Source organism: Takifugu rubripes, chromosome 16 (assembly GCF_901000725.2).
Source record: "Takifugu rubripes chromosome 16, fTakRub1.2, whole genome shotgun sequence".
Classification (NCBI taxonomy): Eukaryota; Metazoa; Chordata; class Actinopteri; order Tetraodontiformes; family Tetraodontidae; genus Takifugu; species Takifugu rubripes.
In genome coordinates this window covers 2,220,847-2,238,143 of record NC_042300.1, presented here as the reverse complement: position 1 = coordinate 2,238,143, position 17,297 = coordinate 2,220,847, and the positions used below count along the sequence as shown (strand labels likewise).

At 47.1% G+C, this 17,297-nt stretch overlaps 1 protein-coding gene across 1 annotated transcript in view; it reads left to right on the top strand.

Annotated features, from left to right (window-relative positions):
* epha7 (eph receptor A7) overlaps nucleotides 1-17,297 on the top strand; it is a 56,907-nt gene that overhangs the window by 23,269 nt on the left and 16,341 nt on the right. The window contains 2 exon segments of the mRNA XM_029849489.1: nucleotides 14,898-15,022; nucleotides 16,557-16,725. Coding sequence (XP_029705349.1) covers nucleotides 14,898-15,022; nucleotides 16,557-16,725 — 294 coding nt within the window.

Here is a 17,297-nt window from a genome sequence, read left to right as displayed (position 1 = left end):
CCTCTCCTCTCCTCTCCTCTCCTCTCTTCTCTCTCTACCCAGCCGGCCATCAGCAGGAGGGCCCCCCTACCTGGTCCTGCTCAAGGTTTCTTCCTGTTAAAGGGGAGTTTTTCCTTGCCACTGTTGCTTGTCTGGGGTCAGGCCCTGGGATTCTGGAAAGCGCCTTGAAACAATTTTGATTGTATAAGACGCTTTATAAATAAAGATTGATTTGATTTGATTTGATTTGATTTTCAGGCTCATTTCAACTTGGTTTCCTAAATAATTAAATGCTCACCAGTGACGACTGACACGCTGCTAAGCCCTTTGAGCTGATTGAGCCTTTATTCTCACTAAATAGTGACTGTTGAGTGTCTGTGAGGCTGATCCCTGATTGGCAGCAGCCTCCAGTGACCACTGCTGCCCAGTCTCCTCTTTTACTTAAGCAGATCCCATTTTGTAGCGTTTATCGTGACCTGGGAGCCACGTTTATGAGCTGCAATAAAAGTGTGCTGGTCCCAGCGCAGCCGCTGGGAGAACCTCACCTGCAGCTTTGCTGTAACTGCCTCCTGATTTGTCTGTCACCCAGTCCGTCAGCAATGAATAATTTTCATGGAAGGTGCACTTTAATTACTTTCCCATTTAAATGGCATTATTGCAACCTATCGAGGTAATTAATCTCACCAAGTATCCTGTTTCAGCCTTTTATTGCTGGCAGACGAGCTCCCTAAATCCCCCGAATCTGCTGTGCTTGAGCGAGCCCCCCCTTTCTCCTCCAGTTGCCGTCTCTCACAACTGTTGGAAGGTTCTTTCTGTTGGGGCAAGACACCAGTCAGACCAGTGAGCCGATACTGGCAGCGACGCGGTCGCATACAGGCTTTAATTAAGCTAAAGATGGAGGCAGCTTTGACAACGCTGATTACACAATATAGTCACGTAAAAATACAGCAGTTCGCTCTGGTGACGAGAACAACACAGTATAAACATCCCATCATAAGATATTAGACACTGTTACCGGTTCAAATGTCCCAATGAGCAGTCAGCTGTAAAATAGATCTGCTCAAATATTATATATTATATAAGACAGAGCTGCTGGGCCTGATGGCACTCTGCTGAGGTCTGCACCAGGAATCCAGGTTTGGGATGAAGACATCAGGAAAAAGCATCTCATTAGTTGAGCTTAGCCCAGTTCCTCTAGGTCCTCATCCCACCATCCTCTGCTGCTCTGCTTGGAGCTGAATTTAGGCACTCTGATTTGCAAGATTTGCAGCAAGAACAAAAAAAAGAAGCCTCATTTGGTTCTGAGAATGTTGCACCAATCTGATGATATGGGCTCAGCTGGGAATTTGTGGAAGTTAAAAAGGGAACGCTGATTCACATTTGGCTTCCTCCTATAGGCTGTTTCCCTGGAGCAGACACACACTTTTAATTATTCAGACCCTGGCCAGGCAGCAGAAAGACACTGAGGCTTTTTATCTGGCTGGCAGTCAGTCAGTCAGCACCTGACTGGAATCCGTTGCTCTGCTGTCATTTACCAGGAGAGATGTCTCATTTCTACAGGGTGTGGCCCCTGAACAAGGTTCCTCAAAGGTTCCTGTAGGTTAAATCTGCAGCTCATTAAAGGTTCCTGTTGATTAAATCTGCAGCTCATTAAAGGTTCCTGTTGGTTAAATCTGCTGCTCATCAAAGGTTCCTGTAGGTTAAATCTGCAGCTCAACAAAGGTTCCTGTAGGTTGAATCTGCAGCTCATCAAAGGTTCCTGTTGGTTAAATCTGCAGCTCAACAAAGGTTCATGTTGGTTAAATATGCAGCTCAACAAAGGTTCCTATAGGTTGAATCGGCAGCTCATCAAACGTTCCTGTTGGTTATATCTGCAGCTCATCAAAGGTTCCTGTTGGTTAAATCTGCAGCTCAACAAAGGTTCCTGTAGGTTAAATCTGCAGCTCATCAAAGGTTCCTGTTGGTTAAATCTGCAGCTCATCAAAGGTTCCTGTTGGTTAAATATGCAGCTCATCAAAGGTTCCTGTTGGTTGAATCTGCAGCTCATCAAAGGTTCCTGTTGGTTAAATATGCAGCTCAACAAAGGTTCCTGTAGGTTGAATCTGCAGCTCATCAAAGGTTCCTGTAGGTTAAATCTGCAGCTCAACAAAGGTTCCTGTAGGTTAAATATACAGCTCAACAAAGGTTCCTTACAGGTTAAATCTGCATTCCTATTTTGTGATATTGCTAAATCTTCCACAAACACGTGGATCTGCTGCTGTCTACACAGAGCAGGACGCCTGGAGCTCAGAGGGAGTGCACGCTTGATGAGCGCCCACTGACTTGGTGGCTGCAGCTTTCCCAAATACTGAACTTTAAATCTGACGGGCTCCACATCTCCACGGGCTTTCAGATTGAAGCATTAGCATGTATGAAATATGTGCAGTCCTTGAGCAAGAGGCAGGCACTGAGGCAGGTTTAGTTCTCCCTGAAATTCTCAGTGTAGCAGGTTTAGATCTTAAAGTCAAAATCATGACAGGCTGAAATAATTATCATTATAACTTCATGACTGTATTCAGTCGTGACCTCCAGAAGACCAGTAGGTGATTGCCGTCACTCCCACTGTGGTCAATCAGACCCATTTATAGCAGACTAAATGTTGACGTTTCTTGTACATTCAGTTCTGGTACCTACACAACTCTAGAACCTGAGGAGCCAAGATGTCTGTATGTCCATCAACGGCCAGTTGTAATCAGCGTTGGTGCTGGAGCCACCGCAGGAGGCTGCTGCAGCTGGAGCGGAGCTCCATCTTTTAGTTCTGACGCCGGTAATGGCAGCCGCTGTGGTTCTGGAATGTAGCTGCTCCGTTTAGTGGCCACAGCTCACTGTTGGAGCTCAGTAGACACCCTTGTTCTTTATTTCCTTTGAGCTTCCTTCTACTCTTCCACAGACAGTTGGGATACGTTTTCCTCATGTTATTCATATTTATATACATCAAGAATCACCTTAGAAGAGAAGAGAAGATATACACACACACCAACTCTAAACCTAACCGACCCTGACCCTGACCATAACTGACCCTAACCAACCCTGACAATAACCGACCCTAACCTTAACCAACCCTGACCCTGACAATAACTGACCCTAACCTTAACCAACCCTGACCCTGACAATAACTGACTCTAACCCTAAACAACCCTAACCAACCCTGACAATAACCGACCCTAACCTTAACCAACCCTGACCCTGACAATAACTGACCCTAACCTTAACCAACCCTGACCCTGACAATAACTGACCCTAACCCTAAACAACCCTAACCAACCCTGACAATAACCAACCCTAACCAACCCTGACCAATCCTAACCAATCCTGACCCTAACCAACCCTGACCAACCCTCACCAACCCCAGCCCAAACCAACCCCAACCCTAACCAACCCTGACCAATCCTAACCAATCCTGACCCTAACCTACCCTGACCCTAACCAACTGTAACTAACCCTCTGATCCAAATGGCTCTTTGCTACCGACCCAGTTGAATGTTTCATTTCCTGCCTGAGGACTTAAAAGACTTCCAAAGGCCAAGAGAGAGTTGGACTGGAGGAGAACAATAACACCAAATCCCCTCTACTGGATACACACACACACACACACACACACACACACACACACACACACGCACACACACACGCACACACACACACACACACAAACACCTGGGATATTCTTTCCTGCAGCTTCTGTTATTTATTCCCAGTCCTCAGACATGGAGCCCGTCCCCCAACCTATGGAATCCCAGTTAGGGATGAGATGATCGCTCCCCTCCACACCTGTCGGGCTGCTCCCAGCATCTAAATGATGACCCCTTTAGCCCCGCCTAACTTGCTGTCGCCACATGGACGTGGGACCGCTGCTCATCACGACCTTCACGTCTTCAGCCACAGCCTGTTCCTGTTCCTTTCCTTGCAAGGTTCCTCTTGCGTAACGCCGGTGTGGGTGCAGCGGTACTGGTCGTTATGGTTCCTACTGCTGCACTCGCGGGTCTTTGGGAGATCAAAGAATGGCGGGAGATTGACAGCTGGGCTTTTTTCTTTCTCTCTCTCATCAGTATTCTGTCTCCTGCAGCGCGAAGAACTAATTATGCCTTCAGCCCCCTCCGTCAGCCTCCCCATCTCCTTTATTCAGATCATCACATTTGGAAGTCATAATGAGTTCTTGCGAGACCACTTTGGCCCAGGACAAAGTCCATTTAGCCCAATTCAGACTTCTCCACCGGCGATCACAAAGCCCCTTTTAACCTGTGAAAGCAGTTAGGCCTTTCAGGGTCCGACCCGGGTTTATCGTTAGACACCTGCTTTCAGCCAAAGCTGCTGTGGGCCAGGTTCTGATTAAACCAGAAGTGAGCGACAGCTGTCTGGTAGCCTACTTTTCCGTGTTGCAGTCCTAGAGTGATTCGATTAAACAGGTAATGGCAGCCGAGCAGAGGGGGGCTATCGGCTGGAGCAGATGGGCGGCATATTTGGGCCAGAAAGTTTGTGTGGGCAGCAACACTCTTCAAACTGCTCACTGTCCGAGGCAAAACAGAGGCTCCGCTAGCGCTGAAAACCCCTGCTGGGAGCAGGTATTTTAAACACAAATGTCCTACAAATGCTTTCATTCAGGAGAATATGAGCTCCAACAGAAGCATCTCACAGCACTTAGCCACTACTGTTGTGTCCCGTTTTGATTGAAATCCGGTGTCGCTAGCACCAGCTTCTGTTCGCATCTGTGGAACCGTGACTGTTTTCACCGTCACCAGAGGAGCTGACGTGAAAGGCTGGGTTTGCAGGAACGTCCTTATGGGATTGTGTTCCTGGAGAAGCAGCCTCCCTGGGGAGATGGTTCCTGTTGCTAAACGTGGTCGAGGAGCTGGATGTGGTGGAGCAAGTGCAGGTGGAGTTTGAGGTGGTGGAAGTCCCATTTGTGTAGTTTTCCTTCATGTCCTCTGGCCCTCTGTGAGAGTTCTACCCCCACACAGTTGAGATGAGTCCTCTCTCTGTCTGGGTTGAACCAGAGTCTCTGAGGAGAAATTGATTGAAATGAACGTTGGAAGCTCTGGCGTCCTCAGAGACTCGGCTAATTAAACTCCGAGCAGATCCTCACAGTGGTGACTGGATTTTTAAACTGAACGGGGCTGTTGCGGAGCTGATGAAGCCAAAAGTGTGTCATAATGTGTTAAGACCATATAAGTTGGCTGGTGGTGTCCATGTGGGAATGAAGAGAGTCCTGGGAAGGCCAAAACATTTCATTTCTATCTGGAAATATGCCGCCATCCCTCAGTATCGCTGGCAGCGTGTGGAGCGGCAGACTGCGCTTTCCTCCCCTCTGAACCTTTGCTACATGCGTGTGATATTTGCATCGTATTAAGGTGCTGCTGGACGGGGGGGGTCCACTCATCACACAGACAGGCTGGGTGATTCCAACAGGGTCTAAGAGTCTTTTCTCAGCCCCCCAGAAAGTTTGAAGCTTAGTCTATCAGACAAAACTCACCAATTACCATAATAGTAAAATCCACCCTGCCAATGATGCCCTCCCTCCCCCGCTGGATCCAGGATGGTGGCCTTCCTCTCCCAGTTTGTCAGCTTGCTGTCACTTGCTTTGCTGCACATCTTAAGCTCCTTTGACCTAATTTCATATGGTGTCTTTTCCCTATTTGAAGTTAGTCAGTGAGTCAGTAGAGGCTCTAGAAGCTTCATGTACGTAGCCATGAGGCCTTTGTTGCTTTAACTAAACCCTCGAAACAATGAGGGCTTTTTGTAAGATGACAATAAATGTTGATAGTTTCAGTATGAGGTTTTCTCTGTTGACACAGGTGTGCCTACTATGCAACCTTCATTTGGCTAAAACTAGAAAAAAGAGTCATTCTCCTCATGTAGGAACATGATAATACATGTTTCAGGACCAGCTCAGGGAGCTCTTAACGCTTCCTTAAACAAGTCACTTGTAAATGAGTTGGTGGAGGAAAAACCTACCCATACCAAAAAGAGGAACGACATCATTTCCTGAGGAGCTGTGATCGTAAACCTTCCAGTTTGAAGCCTGAGGTTGTGTAAACTGTCAGAGATATTTAGAAGTACTCACATTCTGAAGAAGTATTAACCACTTCCTGGCGCAAATTCCACATTCTAATCAAATAAATGGTGAGGGCCACATCACACCCAGATAAAGTGTGGCGGCCTCCACTTCGCTGGCGTTTCTCCTGAGACAGGACCACCATTCGTCACCTCAAGTCCATTAAAAAGGAGCCGGTCCCGTCTCTCCTTTGTTCATCTGTCTGAATCACTTTAATCCTTCTTTATTAAGCTCCACACCAGTCGGCGGGACCATTCACGTCTATGTCTGTGGCTGTCCTGGCCTGGGTGGTTTCAAGCCTCACAGAAGAGCAGCAGGGGGCTGGGAGTGACTGGGAGGAACTGGGAGGACCTGGGAGGGGGGACTGGCTGTTTGTGATGCAGTTTCCTCAGGACCACCACCACATACAGGGGTGGGCTTGGGTTGATGGGCATCTGTGTTACAGCCTGCAGATCTGATGGCATTCACTCACCGTTAACACCAGACCTGGCACGTTTATCGTCAGGGTGCATCCTGATCTCCAGTCATCGGTAGTTCCTCAGTCCACCAGTGTTGGATTGGAAAGGAGTTGACTGAAGGTGCCGTCTTCCTCTCTGGTCCTGACTACTATCAGCTTTGGTTCAGTGTGAGGGGCTGCTGTCTGTGACTGTTGAAATGTTCCACACAGCAGGTTTGGGTTATCAGTTCTGTCCTCACTGACGTTTAGATTCCTCCATCACTGTGTTTGTACTGGGCCAGTCATCTGCCTGTCACACTCGACTCTTACACTGAAACGTGTCCTGCTCTAAGCTGACGTTTCCTTCTATTACACATGTGGCACTAAAATAAGGGGTTCCAAGAAAAAACCCATCTTTTCCCATCAGTAATCCCAAACTGGAGCTCTTCAGCGTAACTATACCGGCTGCTTTCCAGAAACACCATGTGTCCACCTGAGGACAGGTCTCTGTTACTGGTCCGATTCATGAATCTGATTAAAGTAGTGATGAGGTGATGGTGTTTCTGTCACTCCAGCAAGGAACAGTTGCTGATTGTGCTAAATTAGCCTGGAGGCTAACAGAACAGCTGACTGTTTCAGAAAGTTACAGCACATGTTTTTGTGCCATCTTTTGCTTTGTTCTCCATTTTAATTAGATCTCTGGTTCTCATTTATATGTCCATACTTGCAATTTGGAGCATGGTCTTTTCTCCATCATACAGATGTGACTGTAAAGTCTGCTCCCATCAGCCCAGGAGGACGCTACAGTTGTATCGGTGCTGTTGAGTCTCTTCATGTTCCGTCAAACGCTTTTGTCTGCAGATATAAAGAAGACATTGAGTTAGCTAATGGTGCAGAGCTGAGTGATAGAGACGCTCACCACCGATGACAGACATGAAAAAGGACAATTCCCAAATCTTGTGTGAGACCCGAAGTCGTCTGTTCTCAGGGTTACTCAGCTGCCAGCATCAGCTGCTGCAGAGTCCACTGGGCCTTCCGGACATGTCCCTCACTGCCAGGAGCTTGTCTCTCACTCAGAGCCAGTGTGTAGCTAAGGAGCTCCTGTGTGAGGTCACCAGCACCATCAGGTTTGCCCTCTCTACGAGAAGATGGCAGCACAAAGCAAAATAAACTGCAGAAATGGAAGTAGATTCCCATGAATACCTGAGTCTGAATGGGACTTTAATAATAAATTTTAATATGGGCTGTTGTAAAATTAGAATCCCAAGGACAGCACAAGGACTGATTTCCATCTTTTAATTAAAATAATCTTATTCCACTGTGTCTGACAGTGCTGCAGTCTTGGACTCATGTCCTCCTGACTGAGGCCTTGGACATCTAAATTCGAGCACACTTTCCCTTCTAAACAACGACGTCACGACTTATGATGCCGACAAAGCCAGAACAATTTCAGTTTAGTTCCCTTTCATGAAGTTCCTCGGAGCTTGTTATGCATGGGACAGGCACATAAAGTGGACTTAGTGGTCATTTGTGGTCAAGTTTGATTCCAAACCCCAGCCAAGGATTCAAACCTCTCCACAGAGCCTCTAAACACTCAATAATCACTTTAAACATGAGTCTCCTTATTGGAAAACCTGGGACTAGTTCCACAATAGTCCACATACGCTCCACTGTGATGCTCTCTGTTGCTGCAGTTGGTTGCTTTGTTTTTCCAGCCTTCCTGGATCAGGTTACGCTGGCTGGTTTAACAGGACGTGTGGAGTTTTTAAACTGATGTATTATTGATTCATTGCTGCTTAGAAAAGTGTGAGGAAAGTCATGAACCCCTGAACTCTTGGTGTCTCCGAAGCTTCCTCTTATGCTCTCATGAGTTGGAATGCTGCCGTGCTGGCCTGGATCTGCTGGCAGCCATCGCACACTAACATTCCATGCTGGAGGGGTCGTGGATGTGCGTTCCCTGAGAGGGAACCGGACCAGGACTGTGAATAAAGGGCACGAGAGCACTTAGCAATGCCATCATCAACCTGATGAGGAGGCATGTTCCTCCAGGGCTCCTGCCTGGCACTTCCATCCTCAGCATCCTTCACTGTCCTCCTCAGATCAGGTCTCAGTCTGGCCCCTCTGCTTTACCTTCAGAAGATATAACATGTGCTGTCCCTCTAAAGTCCTTATCCCTGGTCCTCTGCAGGCTCCTTCTTCCCAAAGAGAACCTCAACATCTTCATGTCTTCCAGCCCTGCCTCCTGTCTTCTCTTCAGTGTCTCGATCTCTAAACCAAATGGCATCGCTGGTCTCTCTTCTTTTCTTCTTGCTGACACTCAAGCCTGCTTCTTCATCTCTTCCATCATCTCCAGTCTCTGGACTGGACCCTCAGAACTTAAAATGCTCCGCCTTCTTCATCTCTCTGCCCTGTAACTTCACCTCCATCTGCTTGCCCTCATCCATACTTGTGTTGTGTCTTACTTCAGCAGACCTTCATTCCTCCTCTCCAGCTCAGACCTCCACCTCTCCAGGTTCTCCTCCACCTGCACCCTGCTATTGCAACAAATCATGATATAACAAGGAGAGGCTCAGGGCTCTGATGGTCCTACCTTCACCTTTAACTCCACTCTTTACTTATCTACCCCTTCATACAGGACTTGGCACCCATCATATGATTGCTCATGATCTAGAGGTACCAGTGCAGGCCTCTCTGACCTTCACTGTCCTCTGCCAACAAGCTCCTTGCAAATATTGCATCTGTAGTATTTGTTCACGTGAAACCAAACTGCTGCTCGCACAGTCGATGAGCGAGGTTGAAACCCCAAAATAATAGCAGTGCCTCAAGATTTTGAACTTTGATGCTCCATCAGCCTGAGCTCGGCGCGTTTGGTGAATTATCTCACTTATCATCCCTGTTGAGCTCAGAGGGCCAATCAGAGCCGGAGCCCAGGTTCCTCAGGCTATGCTTTGACATTTAGAAGAAGCAAAGAGGTGGAAAGCTGCTCGAGTGCTGTAAATATCCAGAGTCACCGTGGCCTAATCAGCTCCCTGCCTGTTCACTCCACAGGCTTTGTTTCATTAAGATAAATAATAAAGCCAGCACACATGCACAGGCGTACCACTGCTTAGCCTCATCATGGATTTGAGTAGACGTGCCTGGCAGCTGCTGCTAAGGGAAAAGGTCAGCCAGACAGTGAATAAGGAAGCCAAGCGCACACATTCTAACCGGTACCAGGGATTCCATTTCTCATCGGGCTTGTTCTTGTTGTTTTGTCTGACAGTCCAGAGGTGAACAGCATCAGTATAAAACAGCCAGGAGGGATCCATGCATGTGTGGGAGCGTGCAGATGCTCAACATCAGGTGCTAGTTTGGGAAGCTGGCTAGTTGGGATGAAACTTACAGGTCTCACAGCAGGATGGGCCGCGCTTGTGGGCTCCTTACTTGGCCGGCTGCTGGTCCTACCAACAGTGTTTTCTGTCTGAGTCGTTTCAGAGCCAAAAGCTGGTGGTGTTTTTGTGTGTTCCATGTTCCGTTGTTCTGTAGATCTGCGGGTTAATCATGATGATCTTATCAAACATGGCCTAGTTCACGTCTGCTCTTTCTCAGATGAGTCTCAGCCACCAGCTTCAGCCTGATCTGCTCCACTGCTCCCACTTCATGTTGTCTGTGGGAAACACACAGACGACTGCACTAGCTGTGCTTCCTCTGTTGCCTGCGTTTCCTGTGTTACTTGTGTTTCCTGTGTTACCTGCGTTACCTGTTACCTGTGTTACCTGCGTATTCTGTTACCTGTGTTTCCTCTGTTATGCGTGTTACCTGCATTTCCTGTGTTACCTGTGTTTCCTGTCCTTCCTCTGTTACCTGTGTTATCAGTGTTACCTGTGTTTCCTCTGTTTCCCGTCTTACCTGTGTTACCTGAGTTACCTGTGCTTCCTGTGTTTCCTGTGTTACCTGTGTTACCCATGTTACCCATGTTTCCTGTGTTACCAGTGTTACCGTGTTATTTGTGCTTCCTGTGTTAACTGTGGCTTTAATAAAGTGTCCGAGTCCTGAACCGTTGTGGGGCTACTCGGGCCACCAGTCATTTGTCAGGGGACATGTTGCTATCTTAGAAATGCGTGGATGTACACAGTGTGACTATGTGGGGGAATCCATTCCACCTCCAGTTTTTGTGAATGCGAACAGGACAATGTCTTTCCCAGCGCTGGTATATGATCATGTAAATTTTAGTTACGCTTGAAGAAAGGGATTCTTTTCTTGCTCTACGTGCGGGCAAATAAATATGCCCTCCCACTCTAGCAGACTCCCCTCAGAAGATGATGACAGGCTGCTAGTCTATCTTGGTAATTTGGTGACAGCCACAGATAATCTGAGTTCTTATTTAAGGTGCGAGCCCCTGCTGGCTCAGCAATTATAATACAGCTGATCACATGATCTGTGATTGGGTTCCAGTGTTGGGTGCTGCATGTGCATCACACACTACCTTTACATGCCAATTGAAAATACACATGATTAAACACATAACCGGACCGTATTAACCTGTTAATAGCGCCATCTAGTGTTGAGGAGGACACCATGTTCTCATATTCATTGTATGTAAACTGGGACAGAAAACTAATTCAGACAAGACACCAAAGTCCTAAACTGTGCATATTAACGTCCAGACGACGGAGAAGAAATGCTTTTATCTGACCAGTTGCTGGTTTGTCACACATTTGACATGAAACAGTTAAGGAAGGACATCTGTGTACAGCTCCCTCAGCTAATAAATGCTTCTAAATCCACTCTATGCTAGTGCTGAAAGGGTCTGAAGGTTTGTCACCTCTGTGTCATTCCAGAGAGTCTCGGTTGGTGGAGTCCTTGAACTCAGAAATAATGAGGGGGATGTGATGGCTGAACACATCTGATATATATTAATAGTCATCCACCGCTGGAGCTGTTGTATAGAGCGTTAAAGTCCCTGCAGAGGTCTCCCTCAAAGCGGGCCTGGCTAATTCCCTTCAAACCAAGTGACCTTTGACCTCCCGGCATGGTCACTGAAGGTGTCCCTGCCTCGACCAGCATTGTTATGCAGTGAACACTCTGTCCTCAGCTCTAGTTTCAAACACACTGAGTTGAAGGATAGTTCACACAGCTGCACATCAAACATTCCTGATAAAAAGGGAAAGCATCTTCCCTGTAAGATCCAGTTGTCCTGGCAGTGGTTTCAGAACCCAGAGGTTTGTCTCTCAGACATGCCTTTGGGACGGCTGGACCCCCACTCCAGTCACCCGCGGTACAAGTTCACATTGTTTTAAAGGGGGAAAATGTGTTCTTAAAAGGAATTCTACCTCCAATGTGCGATGGAGGAGGAAATGTTGCCCACTGAGCAGATGAATGTTCTTCAGAGCTCAGCCACAAACTGCTGTTATTCTGAGCTGCTCTACCGACAGGTGGAGAATAGCTGTAGGCAGATATCCACCCACATATGCACGCTCATCTCCTGGGCTCGCTAAGGCAAAGAAACACCCACACAAACATGCAAAGGCTGCAGGAAAACGCAGCTGGGGCTGCATACAGTCGCAGGAAGGAGGGGCGCCTCTTCCAGCCCGACGCATTTGCAAAGAACATATGCTAAACAAGCGCAGCCCGATAGCAGAGAACCAAGTAACTCTCAGATCAAATGAGCGATGTAATCGCCCAGATCTAGAGTCAGAGGATGGGAATGATCAATTTGATTGGCTGCTTCATCTCTCGTTAAGTTTAACAGAATATACATGATGCCTTTAGGAGCAGAACCAGAACAACACTACGGTGGTCCGAAGTGAAAACACCTCATCAGCATGATTGAAGAGTGGTGCACTCTGTGTGACATCAGCCAGCTCCTGGTGGGCTGTCATCTGCACTGGGGGGGGGGGGGGGGCAGAGAGGTGGGGGTGAGAGGTGTGGGGGAGAGTGAGAGAGAGATAAGGGAGAGAGAGAAAGGTGGGGGGGGGGAGGTTGGGTTGAGAGGGGGGAGAGAGAGGTGGGGGAGAGAGAGGGGGGGTCGGGTTGAGAGGGGGGAGAGAGAGATGAGGAGGAGAGAGAGAGGTAGGGGAGATAAGGAGAGGCAGGGGGAGAGACAGGTGGGGGGAGGCAGGGGGGAGAGAGAGGTGAGGAGAAAGAGAGAGAGGTGGGGAGGAGGTGAGGGGAGAGATAGGAGAGGAGAAGGAGAGAGGTGGGTGAGAGAGAGAGAGAAGTGGGGGGGAGAGAGAGAGGTGGGGGGCCCTTGTGGTGTTGCTGGTAGAATTTTAAAATGATCCTTCATTGTTCCCACGCTGCCAATGTTTAACAGCAGCCACTTTGCTGCAGCAGGACTTCCAGCATCGGGTAGAAGTAGTCTTGATGATGTCATCGCTCATTAGCATCAGCTTCTGAGCTGCTGCCAGGCCTTTGTTTCACGCGCTGCTGGAGATGATGTGTTAAAAGCTTCAGACTCCATAAAGTGGAAATATTCAGCTCTGCACTGGTGGAACAGGGAGAATCAACAGACCTTTGTGATGTGATATGCATCAAATGTTGTTAATGTGTGGACACACCCAGCTGGCGAAGCAGCATTCTAAGTTTGTTAGCATTGATTCAAAGGCTTCAGTTTAGAATGACGAGGAGGCAGAGCCTCCAATGTGTGAGGCTCTGAGCTCCCTGAGTGGACAAACTTTATTATCTTATTCTCATATTTACAATCAGATGTTCTATTCTCTTCTTCAACCATTAAAATAGCCAACAGAAGCATTAGCATTAGCTTCTGTATAATTGGCAGGTAATGCTGTTATTTTAGGCTCACACTGTGTTACATGTGATAAAAAAATAGTGCTAAAGTAAACAATGTGCATGTTGTATAGCCGGCTCAAGTACATTAGCGGTATTGTGTTTGGTTCGTCATGGGTGCTGGAGGACAACCTACATGTACATAAGTGACATCATTGTTTTGGCCTGGGCCCAGTACAGTATTTCTTTCCCTCATATTTGCAGCACAGATCTGTTCTTCATTCAGAGGCCTGAGAAAGTGCAGATGGCTGTTTTTCCATATCCAAAAATGACCTCCTGGGCATGATTACCTCTGGACAACCACATCTGCTTATACTGCTCACTGATCTTATGATCCCCCCTCAGCCGAGGTGGGGTGAGAGAGTGAAGGTGGAGGCGTGGTTGGCTCTGGTACCTGAGCCAAAGGGCCGGGGGGTCAACAGGGCAGATGTGGAGGGGGGCTTGTATCATGCCCATGGCTGAGGAGCACCACAACCTGACATCTTCAGAGGAAAAAAGGCTGGAACTCCCAAACACACACACAAATAATGACACGGACTTTTGACACGGTGAGAACAGCATCTCCTGAAGTAGCCCTACATGTGCGCCTGGATATAGAGTTCTAAACAGTGCCTGAGCACAAGTGAGGTGGAAGCAGAAAAACCCACAGGCCAACGCGGAGCACTTTTATTTTCGGGAGGGAAAGGGTCACGTTTCGAGAGTGACTGGCGAGGGCAGAGGAAGCGGCCAAGTGGGAGCGAGTTCAACTCTACCAACTGCTTGTTGGTACACAGGCAGAGTCCCTTTGACCAGGCCAACAACCCTGAGAAAGGAGCCTTTGTTCCTGTGTTTTGGGTGGACTGCTAGGGGCCGTGCCTCAGCAGCATGCTCTCTGATAAGAGGCCGCTGTCATGAGCATCGCTGTCAGGAATGCCGATGAAGTCTAACGAGCTTTTAATCCAGCCGGATCATTAGTGGCAGGTCATTTTTAAACACTGCGGGGTCAGGCTGCGTTAATGCCACAGAGCTCCTCTCCCACTGCAGCTCTGCCACTTCAGCCGCTCCTGCAGCCCCTCTTGTGCTGGAACTACTTAGCTGTCCTGTGACGGATGGGTGGAAGTGCGGATGATGAAATGAGGTGGTAAAGAAGACAACAGAGCTCTGAGCACCAGTCTTTCCTTCATTTTCTCAATTGATCTGTGAAATACATGAAAGCTGAAGTTCTACCTCTGACTTTGACCTTTGAGATAATCACTCGAGGACGGGGAGATAGACAAGTGGACAAGTGACAGACAAAACATTAAAGTGCTGAAAGGCACCCATATTATATATTGAAAAGTCCATATGTAATAATTACTAAACATTTGACGACTGATGTTAGTGATGGCAGCTGAGTCACCAGTGGCAGGAAGCTGCTTCTGCCGCTCAAAGCTAACAGTCTTGTTGTCATTTAAGGTGCATTGAAGGCTTTACGCTTCAGCAGGTTTACATCTGCTAAGTGAGTTCTGTGAGACACCAGGTTTAAAGTCCAAAGGAGCGCCGTTTTTTCCATTAAGAGGCTGAATTGTTTGTGCTGGAATTGAAACATGAAATCCTTATTCAGTTGTGTTGCTGCCTTTTATTCATCTTTGTTTTTTCTTACAGCCCCGTCCCAGATCAGCAAGTTCATCAAAGAAGCAGTGCAGCAGCGCAGCATCCAGCTGTCCTGGCAGGAGCCTCGCCAGGCTAACGGCGTCATCAAGGAGTACGAAATCAAATACTACGAAAAGGTGAGTTGGTCACAGGACCTTCAAGTGTCATTTTTGTCTCATTGCAATAACAAATGAAATGAGGATGAGACTTGAATCAGGCCCATCCCACCACCTCGTCCTTCCACTGTTGCAGTATCTCACTTCTCCAACACAAATCTGTAAGGTTTCTCTCTCTTTTTGTCAACAAACCCAAAACAGAACCAGAGGGTGTACTAAGGTGTACCATCAGAGGGTGTCCCATTAGAGGGTGTACCATCATAGGGTGTACCATTAGCAGGTGTACCATCAGAGGGTGTACAATTAGCAGGTGTACCATCAGAGGGTGTACAATTAGCAGGTGTACCATCAGAGGGTGTACCATTAGCAGGTGTTCCATCAGAGGGTGTACCATTAGAGGGTGTACCATTAGAGGGTGTACCATTAGCAGGTGTTCCACCAGAGGGTGTACCATTAGAGGGTGTACCATTAGCAGGTGTTCCACCAGAGGGTGTACCACCAGAGGGTGTACCATTAGCAGATGTACCAGCAAGAGGGTTACCATTAGCAGGTGTACCACCAGAGGGTGTACCACCAGAGGGTGTACCATTAGCAGATGTACCAGCAGAGGGTGTACCATTAGCAGATGTACCAGCAGAGGGTGTACCATTAGCAGGTGTACCGGCAGAGGGTGTACCATTAGCAGGTGTACCAGCAGAGGGTGTACCATTAGCAGGTGTACCAGCAGAGGGTGTACCATTAGCAGGTGTACCGGCAGAGGGTGTACCATTAGCAGGTGTACCAGCAGAGGGTGTACACATTCTGGACTCTTTATTCCCAAGGGTCAGATATTTCTGAAAAGCATGTTTAGGAGAACTACAACTGAACTACAACTGAACAGAACACTAAATGAAAACATTATTTTCTAAATAAATTGTCTTACCGTAGTTTTGTTAACTTATTATGATATCTTCAGTGTCCTGAAGTGATCTGATTTTTTTATCCAAGCAGTAGGTTTCTTCTGTTATAAGTGTTTATTGTATTTTTGATGTTTCCTTGCATTTTTAGAATCATGTTGTAAAGTGTAGTAGGAAATGTTTGGAACTGTGGCTGCATCTGGATGACATGAATTGATCAGCTAAATAGCTCCACCGTTGCTAATTCCATCACACAAACTGCTCTGATCTGGCCAGTACCCAGGCCCCCACTGAGGGAGGAGGGCCTGGCCCTTTATAGCACCCAACCTGGGCAACAAAAGGCAGATTAGAACATCCAGGAAAATAAGTAATAAAGCATAAGGAGAGTGGTGTGCAGGAGCTTCACTTTACTTCAGACCTCATGATGATAAATAACCATTTCAATTTTATCTCAAATTGCCCCACTGTGTTTCCATTTTGCTCTTCCCTCCATTTCTGAATACGGGCTAATTACATCTTCAGTATCTCCTGTGTTTTCCATGACACTCAGATAATGATCCTTAAACCAGCTGGAATTATGAATCCAATAATGATTTTAAAACCTGGCTTCCACACAATGCTTTGAATAACTCTCCCCCCCCCCCCCTTTTAACCTGCAGGATCAGAAAGACAGAATCTACTCCACAGTCAGGTCCCAATCCACATCAGCCACAGTGAACAACTTGAAGCCCAGCACGGCATATGTGTTCCAGATCAGAGCCTTCACAGAGGCTGGCTACGGTACATTTGGCCCAAGACTGGAGATAACCACCAAGGAAGAGGAGACAGGTAGGCTTCTGCAAAACTGTGCATCTAACACCTTGGTGGTGCCTGAATATCTGTAGATTCCATTCGATTCAACTTTATTGTCATTACACATGTCACAAGTACAAGGCAACGAAATGCAGTTAGCATCTAACCAGAAGTGCTTAAGTAGCAAATAAAACTGTGATGAGGTATATACAATATATACACACAATAATATATGTTTATGATATCAAAATATATGTTTGTATTTACAGAGTTCACAGATATGTTAAGGGTATATAAAAGTCATTGCAACCAAGATAAATATACAGTATACTGTATATAGGCTGTAACTATGGTGCTGAATTTCCTACAGGATCAATAGAGGCTATTTATGCAGTTTTTTAACTATGTGTATGTTTTAACTATACAATAATAATAAAATATGGTACAAATGTGAAAGTATGGAAAGCAGTGCAAAGAAACAGATGTAGGTAGTGCAAATAAACAGATGTAAATAGTGCAATTATTGTAACAGATGTGCAAATAGAGTGAATGTACAATCAGTCAGTCCAGACGGGGTTATCCTAGATACACTGCAGAAGCTGCAGCTG